This window comes from Erpetoichthys calabaricus, chromosome 10, assembly GCF_900747795.2.
Source record: "Erpetoichthys calabaricus chromosome 10, fErpCal1.3, whole genome shotgun sequence".
Taxonomy (NCBI): Eukaryota; Metazoa; Chordata; class Cladistia; order Polypteriformes; family Polypteridae; genus Erpetoichthys; species Erpetoichthys calabaricus.
The window spans coordinates 35,526,513-35,545,268 of record NC_041403.2 but is presented as its reverse complement, the minus strand read 5'-3'; the positions used below and the strand labels follow the sequence as shown (position 1 = coordinate 35,545,268).

Below are 18,756 nucleotides of genomic sequence, written 5' to 3'. Positions count from 1 at the left end.
TTGTCCTCGTTCTGCATGAAAATATGAGATTTAAAACTTTTTCTTAGCCATCACTACAATATGCAATATTTTTAGGTGGAGTAATCCTTTTATATAAATGGAAAAAAATATAAATTTGACCTTAAAAGAACTGGTCAATAAGTACACCACAGTTACCCTGATTTGAAGTATATTTTAATAGTGAAAAATTAAATATGCTCTGTTTGTCCGGTGATTTCCCATGTTCTATTCTAGATTTGATTGAGAAGAGTAGAGTAGAAAATCTGTTAAAAAAAACAAAACAAAAAAAAAACACAAGATTGAACCATAAATTTGACAAAGAAATTGCAAACACAAGCAAGACCCTTTGTAAGGCCATGCTTTACTTTATTTGATGCAAAGTAAAAAGAGATCTACATGTTACTGCAGCATTATGTTAACAATATGACAGCACAGCGTCTGGAAGAAAGAACACGTTAAGCGATGCTCCACCAAAGTGGACAAATTAGCACACAACACACTGTACAATAACCAGCAGTGGCCATTTCTAATTAAATAATCATTCACATTGGCTTTAAACAGCCAAATAAGACAACTCTATAGCTGCTGTCCTAGAGTAAAACTTCTACATTAGAAACCAAAATGGCTTCATTACCCGAATGAATAACTGATATTTGTAGTTACACGTTATTTTCTATGTCCCCAAAACACATACAACTCTTTGTTTGGCAATCCTGCACAAAGATCTCCAAAGAAAAGCACCAGTGTTTATATTAGAGACAGACATTCATACCTGCAACCTGCATAACGTTTTTTAGGTAAGTGGCACCAACTAAAGACAGATTAATAGAAGAGCAGCAGGCATAGAAGGGAAAGAAAATGTTCATAAATACTGGAGTAACACATTGAAAATCGAAACAGGTACATTCTACCTTTAGACATTGTGTATGGGAATGTTTAGCATAATTGTTATAATTAAAAAATAATTATAAATTACATATATTGGCATAACTTTCACAAAGTCAGACCCCTACTGCATCACACAGGAGGCAGATGAACGCTTTGTAACCCTTCACTATTTCTTACCTGATATTTTATACATAAAGATGGATAAAAATGAAGTAGTGAATCTAAGCAAGAAAAAACTGGAGTGCAGATTTCCTATTTGTAGTGCTAAGTTAGGTCTGCCTCTAATCTTTCTTTATTCTTTTTCAAAATGGAAAGCACAAGATAAGTGACCTTCTCTATCAGTTAACTGAATAAGGTAGACAGACGCTCAGGCCTAATAATCGTGCAGTGCTCTCTATGGCGTTCCTATGAAGTGAGAATGAGTCGGATACTTATTTTTAGTTAACTGATTTGCTCACACTGTTTACAAGTCAAAAATCACTTCTTACAGTACAATTTGTGTGGACAGGGTCCCCCCCTCTTCAAAATTGTGCAATAAAAAGTAATCTTACAAAAGCCAGATGGTGAGTGCAAAGACACTGCATTAAAACACACCATGTGCAGGCGATTCCTTAATTTAATACTGAGAATTTGAAAAGGGTGCTACCAATGAGTTTGTTAAAAATCCAAACTCACCCCTAGTATAAAGCAACACATTTTAGAAGGGATTTCATAACCATTTAAAAAGGATAGGCAGTCCTGGCCCTGGAGGTCGACATGGCTGCACATTTTTGCTTCATGTCATTTCTTAATTTAATGTAAGCCTTGATGTTATTTTAACACCACCCTTAACAAGACAGCTGTGCTCTAACTTTCCATCTCTGAAATTAACACTAATGTGACTTTCTGAAACTGTCATAACCTCTAGTCTGGTTTAATCAGTTTTTGGGGTTTTGCTAACATTTATTTTATATATATACCGTATATATTTTTTTTTTGGATAATAATATTTTGATGATTATCATATTTTCTGTCATCGTTTTAATGGCGTCACTTTCCTTGTATCATGCCTTCCAACTACAAAAAACTCGCATATACAGTACCTCAATAGAAGAATTATTAGAGGCTGGGCTATTTAAGATGAACAGTGTCCATTATTTTATCTTTATTTTTGGAAAAAAAAACTCCTCCGTACTCTAAAGAATTACAGGCTGTGATGTAGCAAATAAATTGGTTTTGGCCTATCACAAAGAAGAGAAATAAAACCCCCAATTCTTTTTCTATTTGCAGATTTCCTTGTTGGTCACAGATAATCAGACAGATGCTTACTACTGCAATGGTATTTCTTAAATTTTAATTAATTCACGTGTTTCTCAAAAATTGTTTTTTATTTAGTTACCTAAATATGGCAACTAATAGTGAATAATAAGGGGGAAAAGTTGATGATATAAAAATGGGTCTTTCCTATCTGTGTGTGTTCATCACATGGGTGGCTTTTAATAGAATTAAAAAAAAAAAAAAGGTGTAAGGATTGAGGGGTTGTGATGCTTCCTGCTCCACTTTTTAATTTTAAAAGAAAAGTAAAGTACATTGGAAGGAACTTCTGACACAGCAGACAGGTAACTGGTTTAAGGGGCATAATGTTTTATGTTAAGTACGGGGCAGGTTACATAAACCAGAATAATTGGTTATTACAAATTAGTCCAGGTTCAAGAATGCCCGCCCTGTTCTGAAATGTGGAGATTAAGAGATGATGCCATTGCTCTGACCTTGCGAGTGTGAACCGTTAATGTTACAACTTGTGAGCGGCTGTGCGCAGCACACATTCATCTGCCCGTTGGTACGCGCTACAGTCACGGCAGTAATGGTGCGGAGCCTGACGGGACATCTCTCCTTCATACACAGATACTTGATATACACTGGGATTTAAACACATTTTGCACCAATCTGCTTTCCTGAGTCACATATCACAAGGCAATTCCTAAATCGGTATTCATGATAACAGCTTTTTAATCAATATACACTTTCAAAAGAATGTTGTCGAGATTCTGCACCACCAACGACAGCATGGATGTACATGTCTATAGGCAGAATGTTCACGTTTGAAGCCCCTCATACAGTTTTATTTACACTTTATTTTTTATATTACACAACTTTATCACATACATGCAAGAATTATGTGGAAACCAATGGCAGTCTTTAAAGTTGGAGATGAAACTCTCAGTGTATTACATGAAATTGCCTTTTTTCTTTTTCTTTTTTTTTATAAAATACAACTTTAACAAATATACAGAAAGAACATAAATTACACTTAAATATTAACAAGAATGACATCAATGCAGCAAAACCTGGATGAATCTCAAGGCCCAAGTCTCAATAGAATATTACCATGATAATAATAACAATAACAGGCCATAAGAATAAAAAGGATTTTTCTTTTGTTCATTTCAGCTTGCACACTGCAGCACTACAGACAGAAATCATCACACAGCACTTCAGCACCACAAAGCTGTCCTCTTCCAAAATCCACTTTAGGAAAAAAAATACCTTTAATATCTTAAATTCTTTTCATCAAACACATGCTTATCAGTATACAGTGTCATTTGAACTTTTTAAAAAATATATATATATATGACCATTTAAGACATACTTAACACATGTTCTTTGCATTACAAAACTTGTCAACTTCATTTTAAAAGAACATGACCAAATCGACCAAATAGCTGCTACTTGAAGACGACAACAGGAGAATGAGAACGGCAATGGTACCCTGATAAATGGAGAAACCCAGCATGGCTAAAATGCAGCAATGATCTAAAGCTCACATGAGTAAGTAAGAGGTATTATTAAAGAGCAATTTAAATTCTATTAGGGGAGCCAATGAAATAAAATAAACATACACACTGGGAAAATTAAAAGCTAACGATCTAAGTACGATTAAAGCTAAACGTTGAACTGAACTGAATGGGAAAGACATTTCAATTAAAAAAAACCTCAAGGAATATACATTAAAACACATTTCCATTAAGGCTCACCTTTAAAATCTTCAACATACACTGAAGACCCTATTGACATTTGTTGTGAAAACAGGGAAATACATTAATACAGTTAAATGAGTGTTTAAACTTTTGTAAACTTTACATAGAAGTAAAGTCTAACATTACCTGCAATATTAATTGTATCAGAAGTAATGAAAACATAGGAGGAATACTAAAGCAGGAAAAGTGAAAAGGTGTATTGAAGTAACCCGTAACTGTAACAGTGAACAATAACAGAGTGGCTCGTGTCTTTTAATGTTATTTCAGACATTGTGTTTCTAATGTTCGTGATTACCAATACATGTGGCAAATGTTTGGTGGGGCGGCGGTTTGGGAGGTGTCGAGAAACACTGAAAATGTGGTGTAAATGCAGCTAATGAGCAATACCAATTTAAGACGACAAAAATAACAGGACCTTTACTTTACTCACCCTTCATTTGAACACCTGAAGATACATTCTGTTCATCCCAAAATAACACATTATTTAAAGCATTGATATTGCTTGCAGGAACGTCACATACGCGTTCCTGCAAATTGCAAAAAAGCTACACATTCTTCCTCCTCCTCACCGTAATACATTATGGACAGAACGACTTAGCAGTGTGCAGATTATATGAGAGGGTCATGTACACCTAGTCAGGTTCATAAAATATTGTTGAAACTTTACATGTTTGCCAATATTTAACAAAATGACCAGGCTCTTGCTGTCTCAAAGTTCCATCTGCTTAACAACAACTACAAAACGATTATTTTTCCTGTCACAAAAAAGAAAACAAAAATAAATGCTAGCATAGAAAAACATTTCATGGCATAACACTCTCACAAACAGCCCATGGCGGTCACAACTGAAATCAAACAAGCATAAGGCCACAAATGTTACCAGGTAAAATGAATCATTCTATACAGATGATTGACATTCAGTGCTTCAGTGTACAACATTAGGCCTTTACGCCTTCCTGTCCGTACATACAAACCCACCCGCGTGCTTTAACAAAACAACTTAATATTCCATGATCCCTTGTACTAAACACGTTAATACTTTTATTTAGTGTTTTACATTCCAGTTGTGCATAATGACAGCAGATATTTGTGTCCAGATAAAACAAAAAAAGTCAGAGAAATTACCCCAAACCCTAGTTGTAAATAGTATAATTGTCCATTGGCACCTACAAACCCTATTCCAAATGTATATTTACAGTGAAGTGCAATTTATACATCAATGTTTTCTTTTTAAAACTGGAGGAAGAAAAAAAAAAAAAAAACTAAAAGGATTACTATGATTTGGAAGGTAGAATTTTTTTGGGAGTTACTGGTCTCTTGGTTTGCCACAAGTGACTGTGAATGGTGATGGCATCAACACTAGCAGACATGGTTTTTGCAGGAATGTGGCTGAATTGTTTCCGATCCGAATTGTACTTGTATAGCCCCTCGATCATCTTCAAAGTGATCGATTTCGGGCCAATGCCAGCCAGTTTGTTGATTTCTTCCATCTCAGGACAGTATGTATATAAAGATCTGAACTGGCAGCCAGAATCCCTGAAGAGAATCAAGAAGTTGTTGGCCTCTGATTTCTCCATTTCCTATAGAACAAAGAAAAGGAGAAATCTTCAATGATGGATGATGTAAGTCCTTCCCTTAGAATGATAGCCTCCTTAGCATTACGTTTACCCACAGAAAAACAAGTCAAAAACATTGAATTCTTTTCCCCTCAACTATAAAAAATGTTATTATGTGTAACAGAAACATGTACAGTAAATACCAAAACAGCTTCATAAATATGGTAAGAAAGGTATGCCTAGTGTGCACTACTGTACTGTTTGTGGACTTAGTGCAAATCCTTTGTGTGACATATTTTGAAACCGTCATCAATGCAAAGCCCAACATCGCAATTGGTTTCTTTGAACATTTTTCTTACAATATTTTTACATAATAAACACTCCCTTTGTGCTATTGTAAGCTATCACAGTGAAAAGCTTAGCTGGACAGTAATAACAGCAGGCAGGTTTGGCAGGGAGTCCAGCACTTCACCAACTACAGGGCCAGCCATGGAGCTGCTGAAGGTGACACCTCAATGGCAGAAGAGCTGAACTACTTCTTTGCTCGCTTTGAGATGGAACTACCAGAGGCAGCTGTTACACACGCAGCAGCAACAACTCACAACAACATCACCCCCCCCCCCCCCCCCCCCCTTAGGGTGGAGGAACACGAGGTGAGACGCTCGTTCCAGGCTGTCAATCCTAGGAAGGCAGCAGGTCCCGACGGTGTCCCTGGATGTGTGTTGAGGAGCTGTGCAGAACAGCTGGCTAGGGTCTTTACAAAGATCTTTAACCTATCACTGTCCCAGGCCTCAGTTCCTCCCTGTCTGAAATCCTCCATCTTACTCCCTTTACCAAAAAAATCACCCATATTCTGCCTGAATGACTACTGGCCAGTAGCACTCACCCCGGTGTTGATGAAGTGTTTTGAGAGACTGGTCTGGAGTCATATCATGTCCTTCATCCCTCCCACCTTTGATGCATATTAATTTGTTTACAGGGCTAACAGGTCTACCGAGGACGCTGTTGCTGCTGCTCTCCATGCTACCCTGTCCCATTTGGAGCACCAGGGGAGCTACGCAGTCTCCTCTTTATTGATTTTAGCTCTGCTTTTAACACCATCCTCCCTCACAGATTGGTGTGCAAGCTGCTGGCCCTGGGACTCCCATATTCCACCTGTATATAGATTAAAGACTTCCTGACAGACCGCACACAAAGGGTTAGGGTGGGCCCTAACATCTTCTCGGCCATCAGCATCAGCACTGGCTCTCCCCAGGGGTGTGTACTGAGCCCCCTGCTCTTCCCGCTGTACACACATGATTGCACCCTGCCCACCACAGCAACACCATCGTCAAATTTGCAGATGACATCACTGTGGTGGGGCTCATCTCTGGGGAGGATAAATCCGCCTACAGGGACGAAGTGGAGTGGCTGACAGCGTGGGGCACTGACAACAACCTGCTCCTGAACACAACTAAGACCAAGGAGCTCGTTGTGGACTTCAGGAAAAAGAAAACGGACATCAAACCACTGTACATCGGAGGGGACCATGTGGAGAGGGTGTCAGACTTCTGCTTCCTGGGTGTCCACATCATGGAAGACCTGTCCTGGGATGTGAACACAGCTGAGCTGGCAAAGAAGGCTCAGCAGATACTTTATTTCCTGAGAGTCCTCAGGAAAAATAACATCCCCCAAAAACTGCTGGTGTCCTTCTATCACTGCTCTATCGAGAGTATCCTGTGCTACTGCCTCTGCGTGGGGTTTTCCAGCTGCACAACAGCGCAGAGGGGAACACTTCAGCAGATCATAAAGACTGCCCAGCAGATCATCGGCTGCTCTTTACCCTCTCTGGATGAACTGCACAGCTCTTGCTGCCTCAGGAAAGCAGAAAATATCTTAAAAGACTCCTCACACCCCACTCATGACATGTTCCAACTGTTGCCATCAGGCAAATGATAGAGGAGCATCAAAACAAAGACTAATAGACTGAATAACAGTTTCTACCCTGTTGCTATTAGGGCACTGAATGCCACCTAATCACCTCCAATGCAGTAGTGCAATAGATGACATCTTGTGCAATAGTGTTCATGTGCAATTAAGGTCTTATGTTGAATGTTTGTGTTCAACCTTATTTCTTCTTATCCTTATCCTTTTTTTAATTATATTTTGACACTGCAGGGACCGCACCTAATTTCGTTGTATTTGTTGCAATGACAATAAAGATATTCTGATTCATTTCCCCAACACAAACATAGACCGTTACTGTGTTGTGAACAGTGCTTAGTCAGCAGATGTCTTTCTAGGCACTCTACTTGATTGCAGTTATTTTGCTTTTTGCCACATAGATACTGCAATCCACTGCAGTGTTACGTGATTCAAGTCACCAATCATTTCACGGTGGGTCAGTCATACGGAGCCGTGTACATTAGTTTCAATATCTGTGTCAACGTCTCATTGGCCAGTTTACATTGTCATCACTATTGCTTGATTCAACTAATGGTTCAGCTTCCGTTTGTTCTAAAACTGGCTTTACTGCTTCTCCTTTACAAGCCAGTTGAAGGCTGTGCTCCACTAATGAATATTGAATCTTAGAGTGGCAAAATACATAGAAACAGTCATTGTTTTTTTGCAGCACAAATTTATTTCATCCACTAGATGGAAGCAGAATTCTGTTCCACACCTTATTCAGGCTTAAAACTGTAAAGCGGAATTTTAAACAAGTGTGACCCGTGGTTAACCATAATTATGTAGAATTTCAAGCCCAAGTGACACTCACAGTTAGTGTAACAGAGTTTATTTGAGTTGGGTAATACAATATGCAGGGAGTCCCATAAGTTTGAAATCTCAGGGAAAAGTAACTAATTCAAATATTCTTATCTATGTATCACCAATATGACTTTGAGTAAAGAAGAACAAGTCCTAATGATTCTTTTTACAGAATAATGCATAGAACGTGTATGTGCCTCATAATTTAACAAACTGCATCCAGATCAAGATAGCTGCCATTTTATTTCATTTTTCCCTTTGATTCTGGACTTATGGTACATAATATGCATTAGAAAAAATGCATTACTTAACAGTCATAATGAAGCTATGGTGAAATCACTACATTCTAGCTAGTGCTGTAGAGTTGTTGAAAAAAGCTTCTGACTCCATAAACTTTAAAAAGTTTGACTCAAACTTCAACTTTAGTATCGGCTAAAGCCAATGTCACATTACACCGCTTCTAATTGCTGGATATGTCAAATTTCCCAACTGCAGTTGTTAATCTCATCACATTTAACCACTGCGTACCAGCCCTCCAGCAGAGTTATGCTTGTCCCTTTTTTTGCAACAGCCAATAACGTGCTGGCAGATGGATCTTGAACTGTGCGAAGAGTTAACAGCTATGGTGAATTCAGCCACAATCTTAGCCCGTTTTTTCTTCGGATTCTGTCGTGGTATGTAAAACACAAGACATTAGACAGACGAGCTTTACTTCTGTTTCTGAGGTTCAAAACGTGTTATTTATTTCTCATTATTGCATTATATGCATTGTGCTTCCAGATGAGCATTCATTGGTTGTCACCTGTCATGCACACAGACTTGCCGCATTGATTAAGACAAAATCAAACCTGTTTTATTTTGTCAGAGTGAGTCTTTGACTAGTTGGAGTGGGCATGCTACATTAAACGGCTGGATTCCAGAAGCATGCTGCTGACTGTCTCCGACTTGCTATCAAGGACAAATAGACTCGGGGACAGTTTCTTTCCTGGAGCCATAACTACATTGAATCTCAAAATGAATTAGTCATCTCTGTGTCTTTATCTCCATCTCTCTCTTTTTCTCTCTTCCCCCCTTGCCTGCTCACCTTTTTTACTGGATGTGTAGTACTAGGGTGTTGTACCGTGTTAGCCATTATGAATGTAGAGAAAAGCCAAGCAAAATGACACCTTTTATTGGCTAACTAAAAAGATTACAATATGCAAGCTTTCGAGGCAACTCAGGCCCCTTCTTCAGGCAAGATGTAATCATAGTAATCCTCTGTGAAATAATTATAGTCCAACGCAGTATTTGCTCTATCTGTCCTATGTGCAATATCTATATTATTAGTATTCTTAGTGTAATATTCAGATCACTGGTAATTCACCTGCAGTAATCACAGCCTAGTGCAATATTGTTCTATTTGTCTTATGTATAATATCTTGACGTTATTAGTATTTTTTGTGTAATATTCATGTCATTGGTAAACCTTCAACTGTTGTACCTGCATGATCAGTAACAGTCTTGTTTTGGTAATACCACATTTGTTGCCTAGCAATTAGCACCTATTAATTAGTATCCTTTATATTCTTTTTATTTAGCAGTTTATATATATATATATATATATATATATATATATATATATATATATATATATATACATATATACATATATATATACACTTTACTGTTATTTGTTTAAAGGTCCATTTTTTTTTTCTTTCATTGCACCTGTAAGGAGTAGCTCCTCTGTAATTTCATTAAACATTATATAATGACAATAAAGGCTTCTAATTATGTAAATGAAGGCTATGGCTAAAAATTATGGGAAATGTCATCTAAAGTGACATGGTCTTAAGCTTCCAACCAATAGGAGACTTTACTATTCTATTATGATTGGCTGGTAACTATTAATTTATAGTATTGTAAATTGTGACGCATGCCCTCATTTCACACAGTGGCATATGGCAGATAAGTGTGCTGGTGAATGAAGGTGCATGTTAGAGGTATGCATAGATCCCATGAGACTTAACATGTGGGCAAGAACTGGTGGCAGCACTGAGATATAACGTGTAATAAAACTTCAGTACAAAATGTTAAGGGTTTTGAATGTGAACTAAAATGATCTTGTTTTCATTTTATAAATACAGTACAATTATAATGCCATTATTTGTATTATAATGTAAGCAGATGTGCAATCCAGTCTGACCAGTACAAAACAGCAAAAGAGACAAGGAAACAGACATTTTGAAGCAGATTTTCCCTGGTTGTAGATTCAGATGGAAAGAAGCTGAATAACCTGAGCTGTGCTGAAATGTCCCTCTGGGCAAAGCAAATTGCGTTTCAGAGAGAAGCAAGATGTGCTCCCTGCTAGCATTAACACAAAATTACTGAATAGTGTTGAACTTGCATATGGAGACATTCTTTGTTATGATTTTGTAGCTGGGAAAGGCTTTGTGCAGCTTGCTCAATACTTTATTGACAGGGCTGTAAACTACAGTAGCTTTATTTTCATTAAATAAAAACAGTTTGTTAACAGACTTTTGTAAACAAATTAGAAAACAGTGTAGCAGATGGACACAGTCAGAGTATCTGTGGGAATGGGATTACATGTGTGCATAATATACACCCACCTCGTATCTGCATTGGCAATCAAGGTCATTCTGTAACTTCAGTTACATGTCTTGCTTGGGCTGCATAGCTGAATTCACATGGCATACCCTGTGCAACCACCATTGCAATCTGCAGTCTGCAATCTTGGTGTGTCAACATTCTTGTAAAAGAATTGGGTTTAAAACAATTGACATTTGCAGCTAGACTATTGGTGTATTTTTATTAGTGCGTCAGTCACTGAAAAAAACTTCAGATATCACAGCTGGAATCGTAGCCCTTCTTATTTAAGCATCTGAGACTCAAAAGCACTGGAGTTATCAGATATGTCAGGTAAGAATTTTGCCAAGAAATACACAACTCCATGACTATGGATCCACAATTCTGATTGTTGCATTCTATTCATTTTTATCCTTTTATATTTATGTCAAAATGCACACTTCCAAAACTATAATGATAAATCAGTAATAAAAGTTTTCTGAATAATTGTATTATTTTACCTCACACAAGTTCTAACAGGTAATAAAAGAAATCTTTTCTCAGCCAAAGCACATTAAAACGTTTACCCCTAATATTATGTCCAGTATTAAAAAAAATAAAAAGAAAAAAGTTAACTTTGAATCCATCCATACATCCATGTGTTCATTTTCAGGGTCATGAGAATCTCAGAGCCCCTCTTGGCAGCATAAGGCAGGAAGAAATGCTAGTCAACTGCTGGACATGCTCACACACAATCATACCTACTGATCTAACCCACATGCCTTTGAGATACGTGGGGGAAACTGCAGCACGTTGACAGAACCCACACATGTGAGGAAGAATGTGCAAACTCGTCCCAGACAATCGCTCCATTGTACCATACCTGTTGTCTTTTTAAAGCTGTGCCGAGCATTCTTACCTCAAGTATTTTATTCTTCTGACCTTCATTCACCTTCCCTGCCAAGCAGCAGTGAGCCAGAGCATTCTGAATTATGTGTTTATTTGATTTTGCACTTGGTTCCTTGTACAACTTTGGTCCTGCATATTGATAGAAAAAAGTCACCGCATTTTCTTCAAACTTGACAGCAAGGCATTTAAGAACATATTACTCCAAAAATTTAGTAACACTGCTTTTATTTCTTTAATAATATCTGAAATGTGCAATACATTGTTCAAATATTAATACTAGAATATTAAAAATATTAAATTTAAAATATTAGAAATGTAAAATATTAAAAACACACATGTATACAGTCAGTCAGTCATTTTTCAACCTGCTATATCCTACCACAGGGTCACAGGGGTCTGCTGGAGCCAATCCCAGCCAACACAGGGGGCAAGGCAGGAACAAATCCCGGGACACACACTATGTATAAGTGTATATACATATACAGCAAGTTTTTTGCCTTTTTATTAAAAATCATTTTGTTTTCTAATTTCATTATGTCTGATTTTCTAAAGTATACAGTTGGAAAAGTGTGAGAAGCAAAATTTTCCTCTCTAAAAATAAAGGTTATACTGAGTCAGCTCTCTTATGCATTGGTGCAAACCAAACTGCAGCTCTACAGCACTCAGCAGGGAACTTGAGAAGTTCTCCTCTTCGCCATTTCAGAGCCTCTTATGTGATAACACACCTGAGCAGGGGAATGAGACCAACCTTGAACAACAAGGCTGGTTTGAGAGGCAGTACTTTGTGTAGACATCTAGACAGTTCATTTGACCTCCAAAATGAGCCCAGTCTCCCACCCTACTAAAGAACATACATTTTGGGTCCAATAAGCCATTTTCCATTTCTCGGTCTGTCCTACCCTTTACCTGTGAACCCACTGGAATTCCACCTGACTTCACGGTTACCATTTGTCTGTTGAGCACACTGGACACATACTTTGTCTTTTAATATGAGCAAATATCTGTGTGGTATTTTCTAAATGTAAACATATTAAATATTCTGAAGTCATCTAATTTTTTCCTGAATATGAGCTTTATAGATTTAAGGCTATTGATACCGAAATGATGTAAACAAAAACGATGACCCACTATCTTGTAGATTAAAGAGATTAAGAGAAGTACACAGATTACCTGTATATTCTGTGTTGGACGCTACTGAAGAAGTTGTGGAGCCGTTTTCCCAGTCTTTCTCTCCATTGCGACTAGCAGACCGACAAGGAGACAAAAAACCATCAGCCGATTCAGGCCTGTAAAATACAACGATGAGTAAGTGTTCCCTATCAAATCAAAATTGCATGGTATGATTAAACTGGCTGAATAAGCCATTACTCACATACAAGTACCTAGCTTACTAGAAACTGCTGGTTAGTAGGAGTTGCTGTACAAGCAGTTAATAATGTTGGTTAGACATGCAAAAAAGAATTTCACTGTACTCGGTACACACTACTACTACTACTACTAATAAAGACCTTCATACATTCTCCTTATTTTAGTCGTTTATGTTTATACTTTATCCTTCTAAAAAGGTTATAAAAACAATAATGCTGATCAAATCCAACAAAAAGGCAAAAATTAATGTAAGGCCTGGTCTAAGGAGGATGATAATCTACAATGGAACCAACATACTTCTGCACCAGTGACTGATACATAAAAGTAGTATCACAACTCACAGAGGACAGCTTTGGGATTATTGAGCAAAAGCATTAATTGCTGCAGCACTCTGCTAGTCTGTATTGCTTACATTACAACAAAATTTTAAACTTATACAGTTTATAAGCACCTTTTATACTGCTTTATTTATTTAAAATACAAAGTATATGGATTTTTTAAATTATTTTATAACACATGCCTCTAATTGAAATGAGTGAATGCTTGAAAATAGAACAGTAACCTGATGATGTATTTTACTGAAGAATTATTAAAGCTTTAGGAATGAAAAGCAAAAGCAGAATGGGATTAAAAGTAAAAGAAGTAAAATGTTGTTTAAATGTATACTGTACCACTTCTAGACATTTTGTTTTTTTATATTCAAGGTTATGGTGACTGGAGGGCATGGAAATAACATCCACATGACAGGAGTCTGTCTGATGGTGCCAAGCATCCTTTGCAAGGTATACATGACATCCCAGTGCTGCAGTGATTGTTAGAACAAACCTGGCTACCATCACATTATATAGGTGAGCCGCTAAGGAGTACTTTTTTCTGTACGCCTCTTGTTATACAAGTCAAAACTACTGTGTTAATAATATTGCTTAATGTGGATATATCATTTTCATCTGTTGATAAGAAGGGTATCGACATATTAATGTAGTTACTGAGCCTACCAATAATCCATTTTCAATATTAATTCTATTAATTTTACAGAAGAGTAGTCATGGAATATGTCTTTACTGAACTGCTGTGTTTGGATTCAAAGATTCAGAATCATACATGCGAACCAAAGCTCAGCAGTTACTGCATTGTTCCATCATTTAAACAATTAAATCGCTGCATGTAGAGCTTGCTGGTTTTGCTTCTAAAGCAGCATATACTCTCTTTTTTCACATACTGGTATTAAATCAGATTCCTCTGTAATCTTTTAGCATTCAAGAGTCATTCTGCCATCTGCTGAATCAGCAGAATTAAAAATAATGCTTCAGCAGTAGATAAAAGGCAAGCACTCCTCGGGTTTAACAATCAACTCTAAAATCAGAAAAGACTGACACTGTAACTGTTTAACATAATAAAGAAACTGAGGGTTTTACTTAAAATTATGCAAAGATTTAGTTATTATAGTAAATGCAAGTTTAAAACTACTCTTTGAAAAGAAAATAATTCTTCAAACTATTCTATTCTATTCTATGTAACCTTTTATAAAACAAAATATTTTTCCTTAGAAAAAAAATGTCTCCATGTGTAAATATTATATACACACAAAAACTCAATCCATATAATAAAATAAAGATGCGCCAACTACAATCAAGCTGGTATAAAAGTTTCATTAGACATCAATTTAAATGTATTTACAGAACATCCAAAGACATTCAGACTACAGCTTGGGTAATGTAAGATTCCTTGCACATGTCCAAACTTTTGTTTTTTATACACAAAAACTTACTTGAAATAGAATAGTGCTATGCATACGCTGCAGAGGGACACCTTCAAGGCTCATACCCTGCAGGTGCTGCCGCTAAAAAAGTCAGCAGCAGGGAAAGGTCTCTTGAAAGCAACTAACCCTGCCTCTTCCGGCCCAAGGACTGTAAGAATCTGATGCCTCCGAATGTCAGCATCTCATTTGGACCCAGACTTCATTCTAGATGGAGCTTTGCCACTGTGACCCAGTCATACAAGCTACTTTAGAGAAAGCCAAGAAGGCTATTTATGTTAGGTTTTACACCTTCATGTGCCTGTTTTGTTTATTATTTGTCACTAAAATTAAAAGGAGTGACCTGGCTAGCAACACAACACCTCGTGGAGTCAGCCTGTGGTCTTTCCAGCCATCCACAATAAGTACAATACAGAAGGCTAACGTCTGCCTTTTCTTACTAGGGCTCACTTGGCCTTGGCCTTACTTTAATGGGAGCCACCATCAGCACACTTAAATGTTTATTCCTTGAACACTAGTTTAGGATGCATTGGTATCTTCCCTCTGACTGTAATAATACATTTCGGAGTTTTAATTTCTGCTCTTCTGGTACCAATAGGCCTAGGCATTACCATGTATTTATTCTGTCAGTATTAGGCTGGGGATATACTTAACACAACGCAACATGTGAGCTTGAGGATGCTGCTGCTATGCAATCAATGTACTGTATTGTCCATACTTTAAGTAAATCTGGAGGATTCCACCAGGTAGCAATGCAAGAAATCATCACAGTGAGAAAACAATATCCAGTTTCAGTTTCACTATGTTGTGGGTTGAGGAAAGAAAGATGTTAAAAATTCTTTGCATTATGATGCTGTTGTAAATGGGAGATGATGTTTGAGACCTTTAAAATTTATCAGGTCATTACGATGGGGAATATGCGACGCTTGTATTGCCTATACAAGAAATGGATGAAGTTTGATGATTTGCTTCATTGCATCAAACCACTTGTCAAACATTGAAGCACGCACATTAATCATGTTGGAGTTGCAAGCCCACCGTCACATGTTGATAGTAAACAACAATGCTGATGTCACGTACTGAAACTTGCACGCACACATGTCACCCATGTTTTTGCTGGTACTGCAACTCGCATGCATCAAATTAATTTCTGACTAAGTGCTCAGATAACACGAAAATAACGCTGGGAATGCATAGCAGCCAAGATGCATGCATGTATGCATTCTGAGTGTGAAGTATAAACCGGCCCTTAGGTGTTTTAGGTGTTAGAAGCAAGAATCATAATAAATACATATTTTAACATTTCATACTACAATAGTGATTTTCATTAAATGTTGCTATGAGTTTTATTAGTCATTATTTAAACTTGGAAGTTTTTTGACAGTTGGGAAATGGGGGGGTCATAAGCAGAGAACAGAGCGTGGTGACCTGGGAAAGAATTTACATTTGCCCAGAATACTCGTTCTTGTTTGGTTTACAGTAATTCATATTTATCATATCAATTTCAGTGTGTACAGAAATGTGCTGACAGTACTCCATTATGATATTTAGAAGTTAAATACGCTGTCCTGTTGGACTCAGTGCTGCTTTCATGTTAGATGCTTCCATTGGGAACTATCACTAGAAAACATAACATTCACTTCCACTCATATGTAGATGACACCCAGCTATACCTTTCTTTTAGATCAAATGACATTTGTCTGTTAGTGCCCTTATTTAATTGTGTCACAGAATTAAAGCAGTGGATGGATATGAACTACATACCCCTGAAATGTTATTTATTCAGGGGAGTGATGCAGACTGCAAGAATATTCTGTTACTTTTTTAACTCAGTTGGTCTAAACATCAGCTCTACTGAAGCAACACGAAAGGTAGGCGTTATCTTTGACACCAGTATGTGTTTTATAACACATCTTACAAAACTATCTACAGTAAGACCTGTTTTTTACAGCTTAAAAATACTGGAGAATTAAGATGTTATCTAATTCTAAATAAATAAATTCATGCATTTAATTCTAGTGGAACAGACTACTGCAATGCAGGGTCTTTGGAAGTAGAACCTATCCCAGCAGCATTTGCTGTAAGGTGGGAAATAACTATGGACAGTGTGCTAGTCCTTCTTAAGGCACGTACCCACACTCAAACCCACTGCAGTCAAATAAATTACAAACAAATAACATAACCTGCAAATCGTTGGGGATGTAAGAGTAAATCTAAACATCCCAGGAAAACCTTACACAAAAACAAGAGGAGAACATGCAGCCTCCACACTGACAAACAGGAGGCATGAGATACAAAACCCAGGACTCTTTGAGGCAGCAGTGGTAACCATTTCACTGCAATACCTCCCTGTGCTATATAAAATGTATGTAATAAACTGGCCTTTATCGTGTGAAACTGGTCTAAAATAACAATGAAAAGTTACGTCTGAGTATGGTGTTTACAATTTATGTTATTAAACTCTGTCATCTGTTACACTACAGCTAATTTCTAAATTGTATTTTACCTGTAAACATGCTGTAGTGCGCTGAGCCTGTACTCAGAAAACTACTACAAAATGTAAATTGAAAAGAAGCTAATAATGCATTTCTGCTTTAAGCAGTAGGGAAAAACAATATGTTAAGAAAAAAAAATCTTTTCTTATTTGAAACCACATAACATCAATTTAATCGCCCAGCATTACATCCAAGACATTTAATTTCTCAAAAAAGAATAATAATAACAAAACACAAGGGTGAAATTAGTTGAAATTTGTTGAGTGTTTCTAATAGTAGTAATCTATAATAATAAAAGGCAAAGCCCTCACTGACTGACTGACTGACTGACTGACTGACTGACTCACTCATCACTAATTCTCCAACTTCCCGTGTAGGTGGAAGGCTGAAATTTGGCAGGCTCATTCCTTACAGCTTACTTACAAAAGTTAGGCAGTTTTCATTTCAAAATTATACGCGTAATGGTCATAACTGGAACCTCTTTTTTGTCCATATACTGTAATGGTAGGCAGCAAGATGGCCGTAGGAGACTGAGTTGCGTGTCGCGTCATCACGCCTCCCACGTAATCACGTGAACTGACTGTGAACTCAGTACGTAGAAAAGAAGGAGGAGCCCCAAAGAGCACAGAAGAAAACATTCATTACACAATTGACAAGGCAGCGAAACAATAAGAAGCGAGTGAGTGACGCATACAAGCATCTTCATAAGACACGAGGTATAAAAAAGCACGGTGTAAACCGTAAGTCTAAATTAACTTTATAGAACCGCTCCCGCTGCCGTTTGCAATACCATATTCGCGAGATACAAGTTTAATGAGAAGACACGAGGTATAAACGAGAGTTTGCATCACTTTGTAACAGAGTTAAAATTGCTGTAGCGAGAAACTTTTAACTGCCGGGTCTTAGCTAACATTAAATAAACCCGTGGACATCGCAACATCACACAAGACAGTGGCTCACGTGAAGTGACTGAACGCAGCAGGAGTGATCTCTTCCATGAATCAAACCTGTTCAAAAAACACATTACACAATTGATAAGGTAGGAAAAGAATATGAAACAAGGCACGGTATAAACCGTAACTTTAAGTTTATAGAAACGCTGCCGTTTGCAATACCATATTCGCCCCTGCGAAGCGCGGTGATTTTGCTATATATATTAAACTATTTCAACCATTGTATGATCTGCTTCTCGCAACTGAAAGAGGGCACCGTGGCAGAAGTTAGCCGACTTGCTCACCAACCACAAGCGTTACCTGGTAGGTAACCACCCATACAATCAGATTGTGAATCAGACTACGAATGCCTGCAATGTAATTACCCCGATCTATATGCTGTCAAATGAACGAACCTCACGCCGTGGCACAACGTTAGGGGCTTCGCCTCTACGTCCGAGGATCGATTCCCGTAAGGGAGTGCAGTGACTGTGTACTCCTGATGAGCCCACAATTACGGCGAAA

The 18,756-nt window shown here is 37.5% G+C and overlaps 1 protein-coding gene across 7 annotated transcripts in view; it reads right to left on the bottom strand.

Moving 5' to 3' along the window:
• Positions 1–311: 311 nt before the first annotated feature.
• The window catches only part of camsap2a (calmodulin regulated spectrin-associated protein family, member 2a), a 194,246-nt gene continuing 175,801 nt past the window's right edge, over positions 312–18,756 (bottom strand). For all 7 annotated transcript variants that reach the window (XM_028811061.2, XM_028811064.2, XM_028811059.2 and 4 more), the window contains 3 exons: positions 12,851–12,966; positions 11,691–11,809; positions 312–5,485 (listed from right to left, as the gene is read on the bottom strand). In XM_028811061.2, coding sequence (XP_028666894.1) covers positions 5,180–5,485; positions 11,691–11,809; positions 12,851–12,966 — 541 coding nt within the window. In that variant the 3' untranslated portion in view covers positions 312–5,179. The remainder of the gene's footprint in view (positions 5,486–11,690; positions 11,810–12,850; positions 12,967–18,756) is intronic.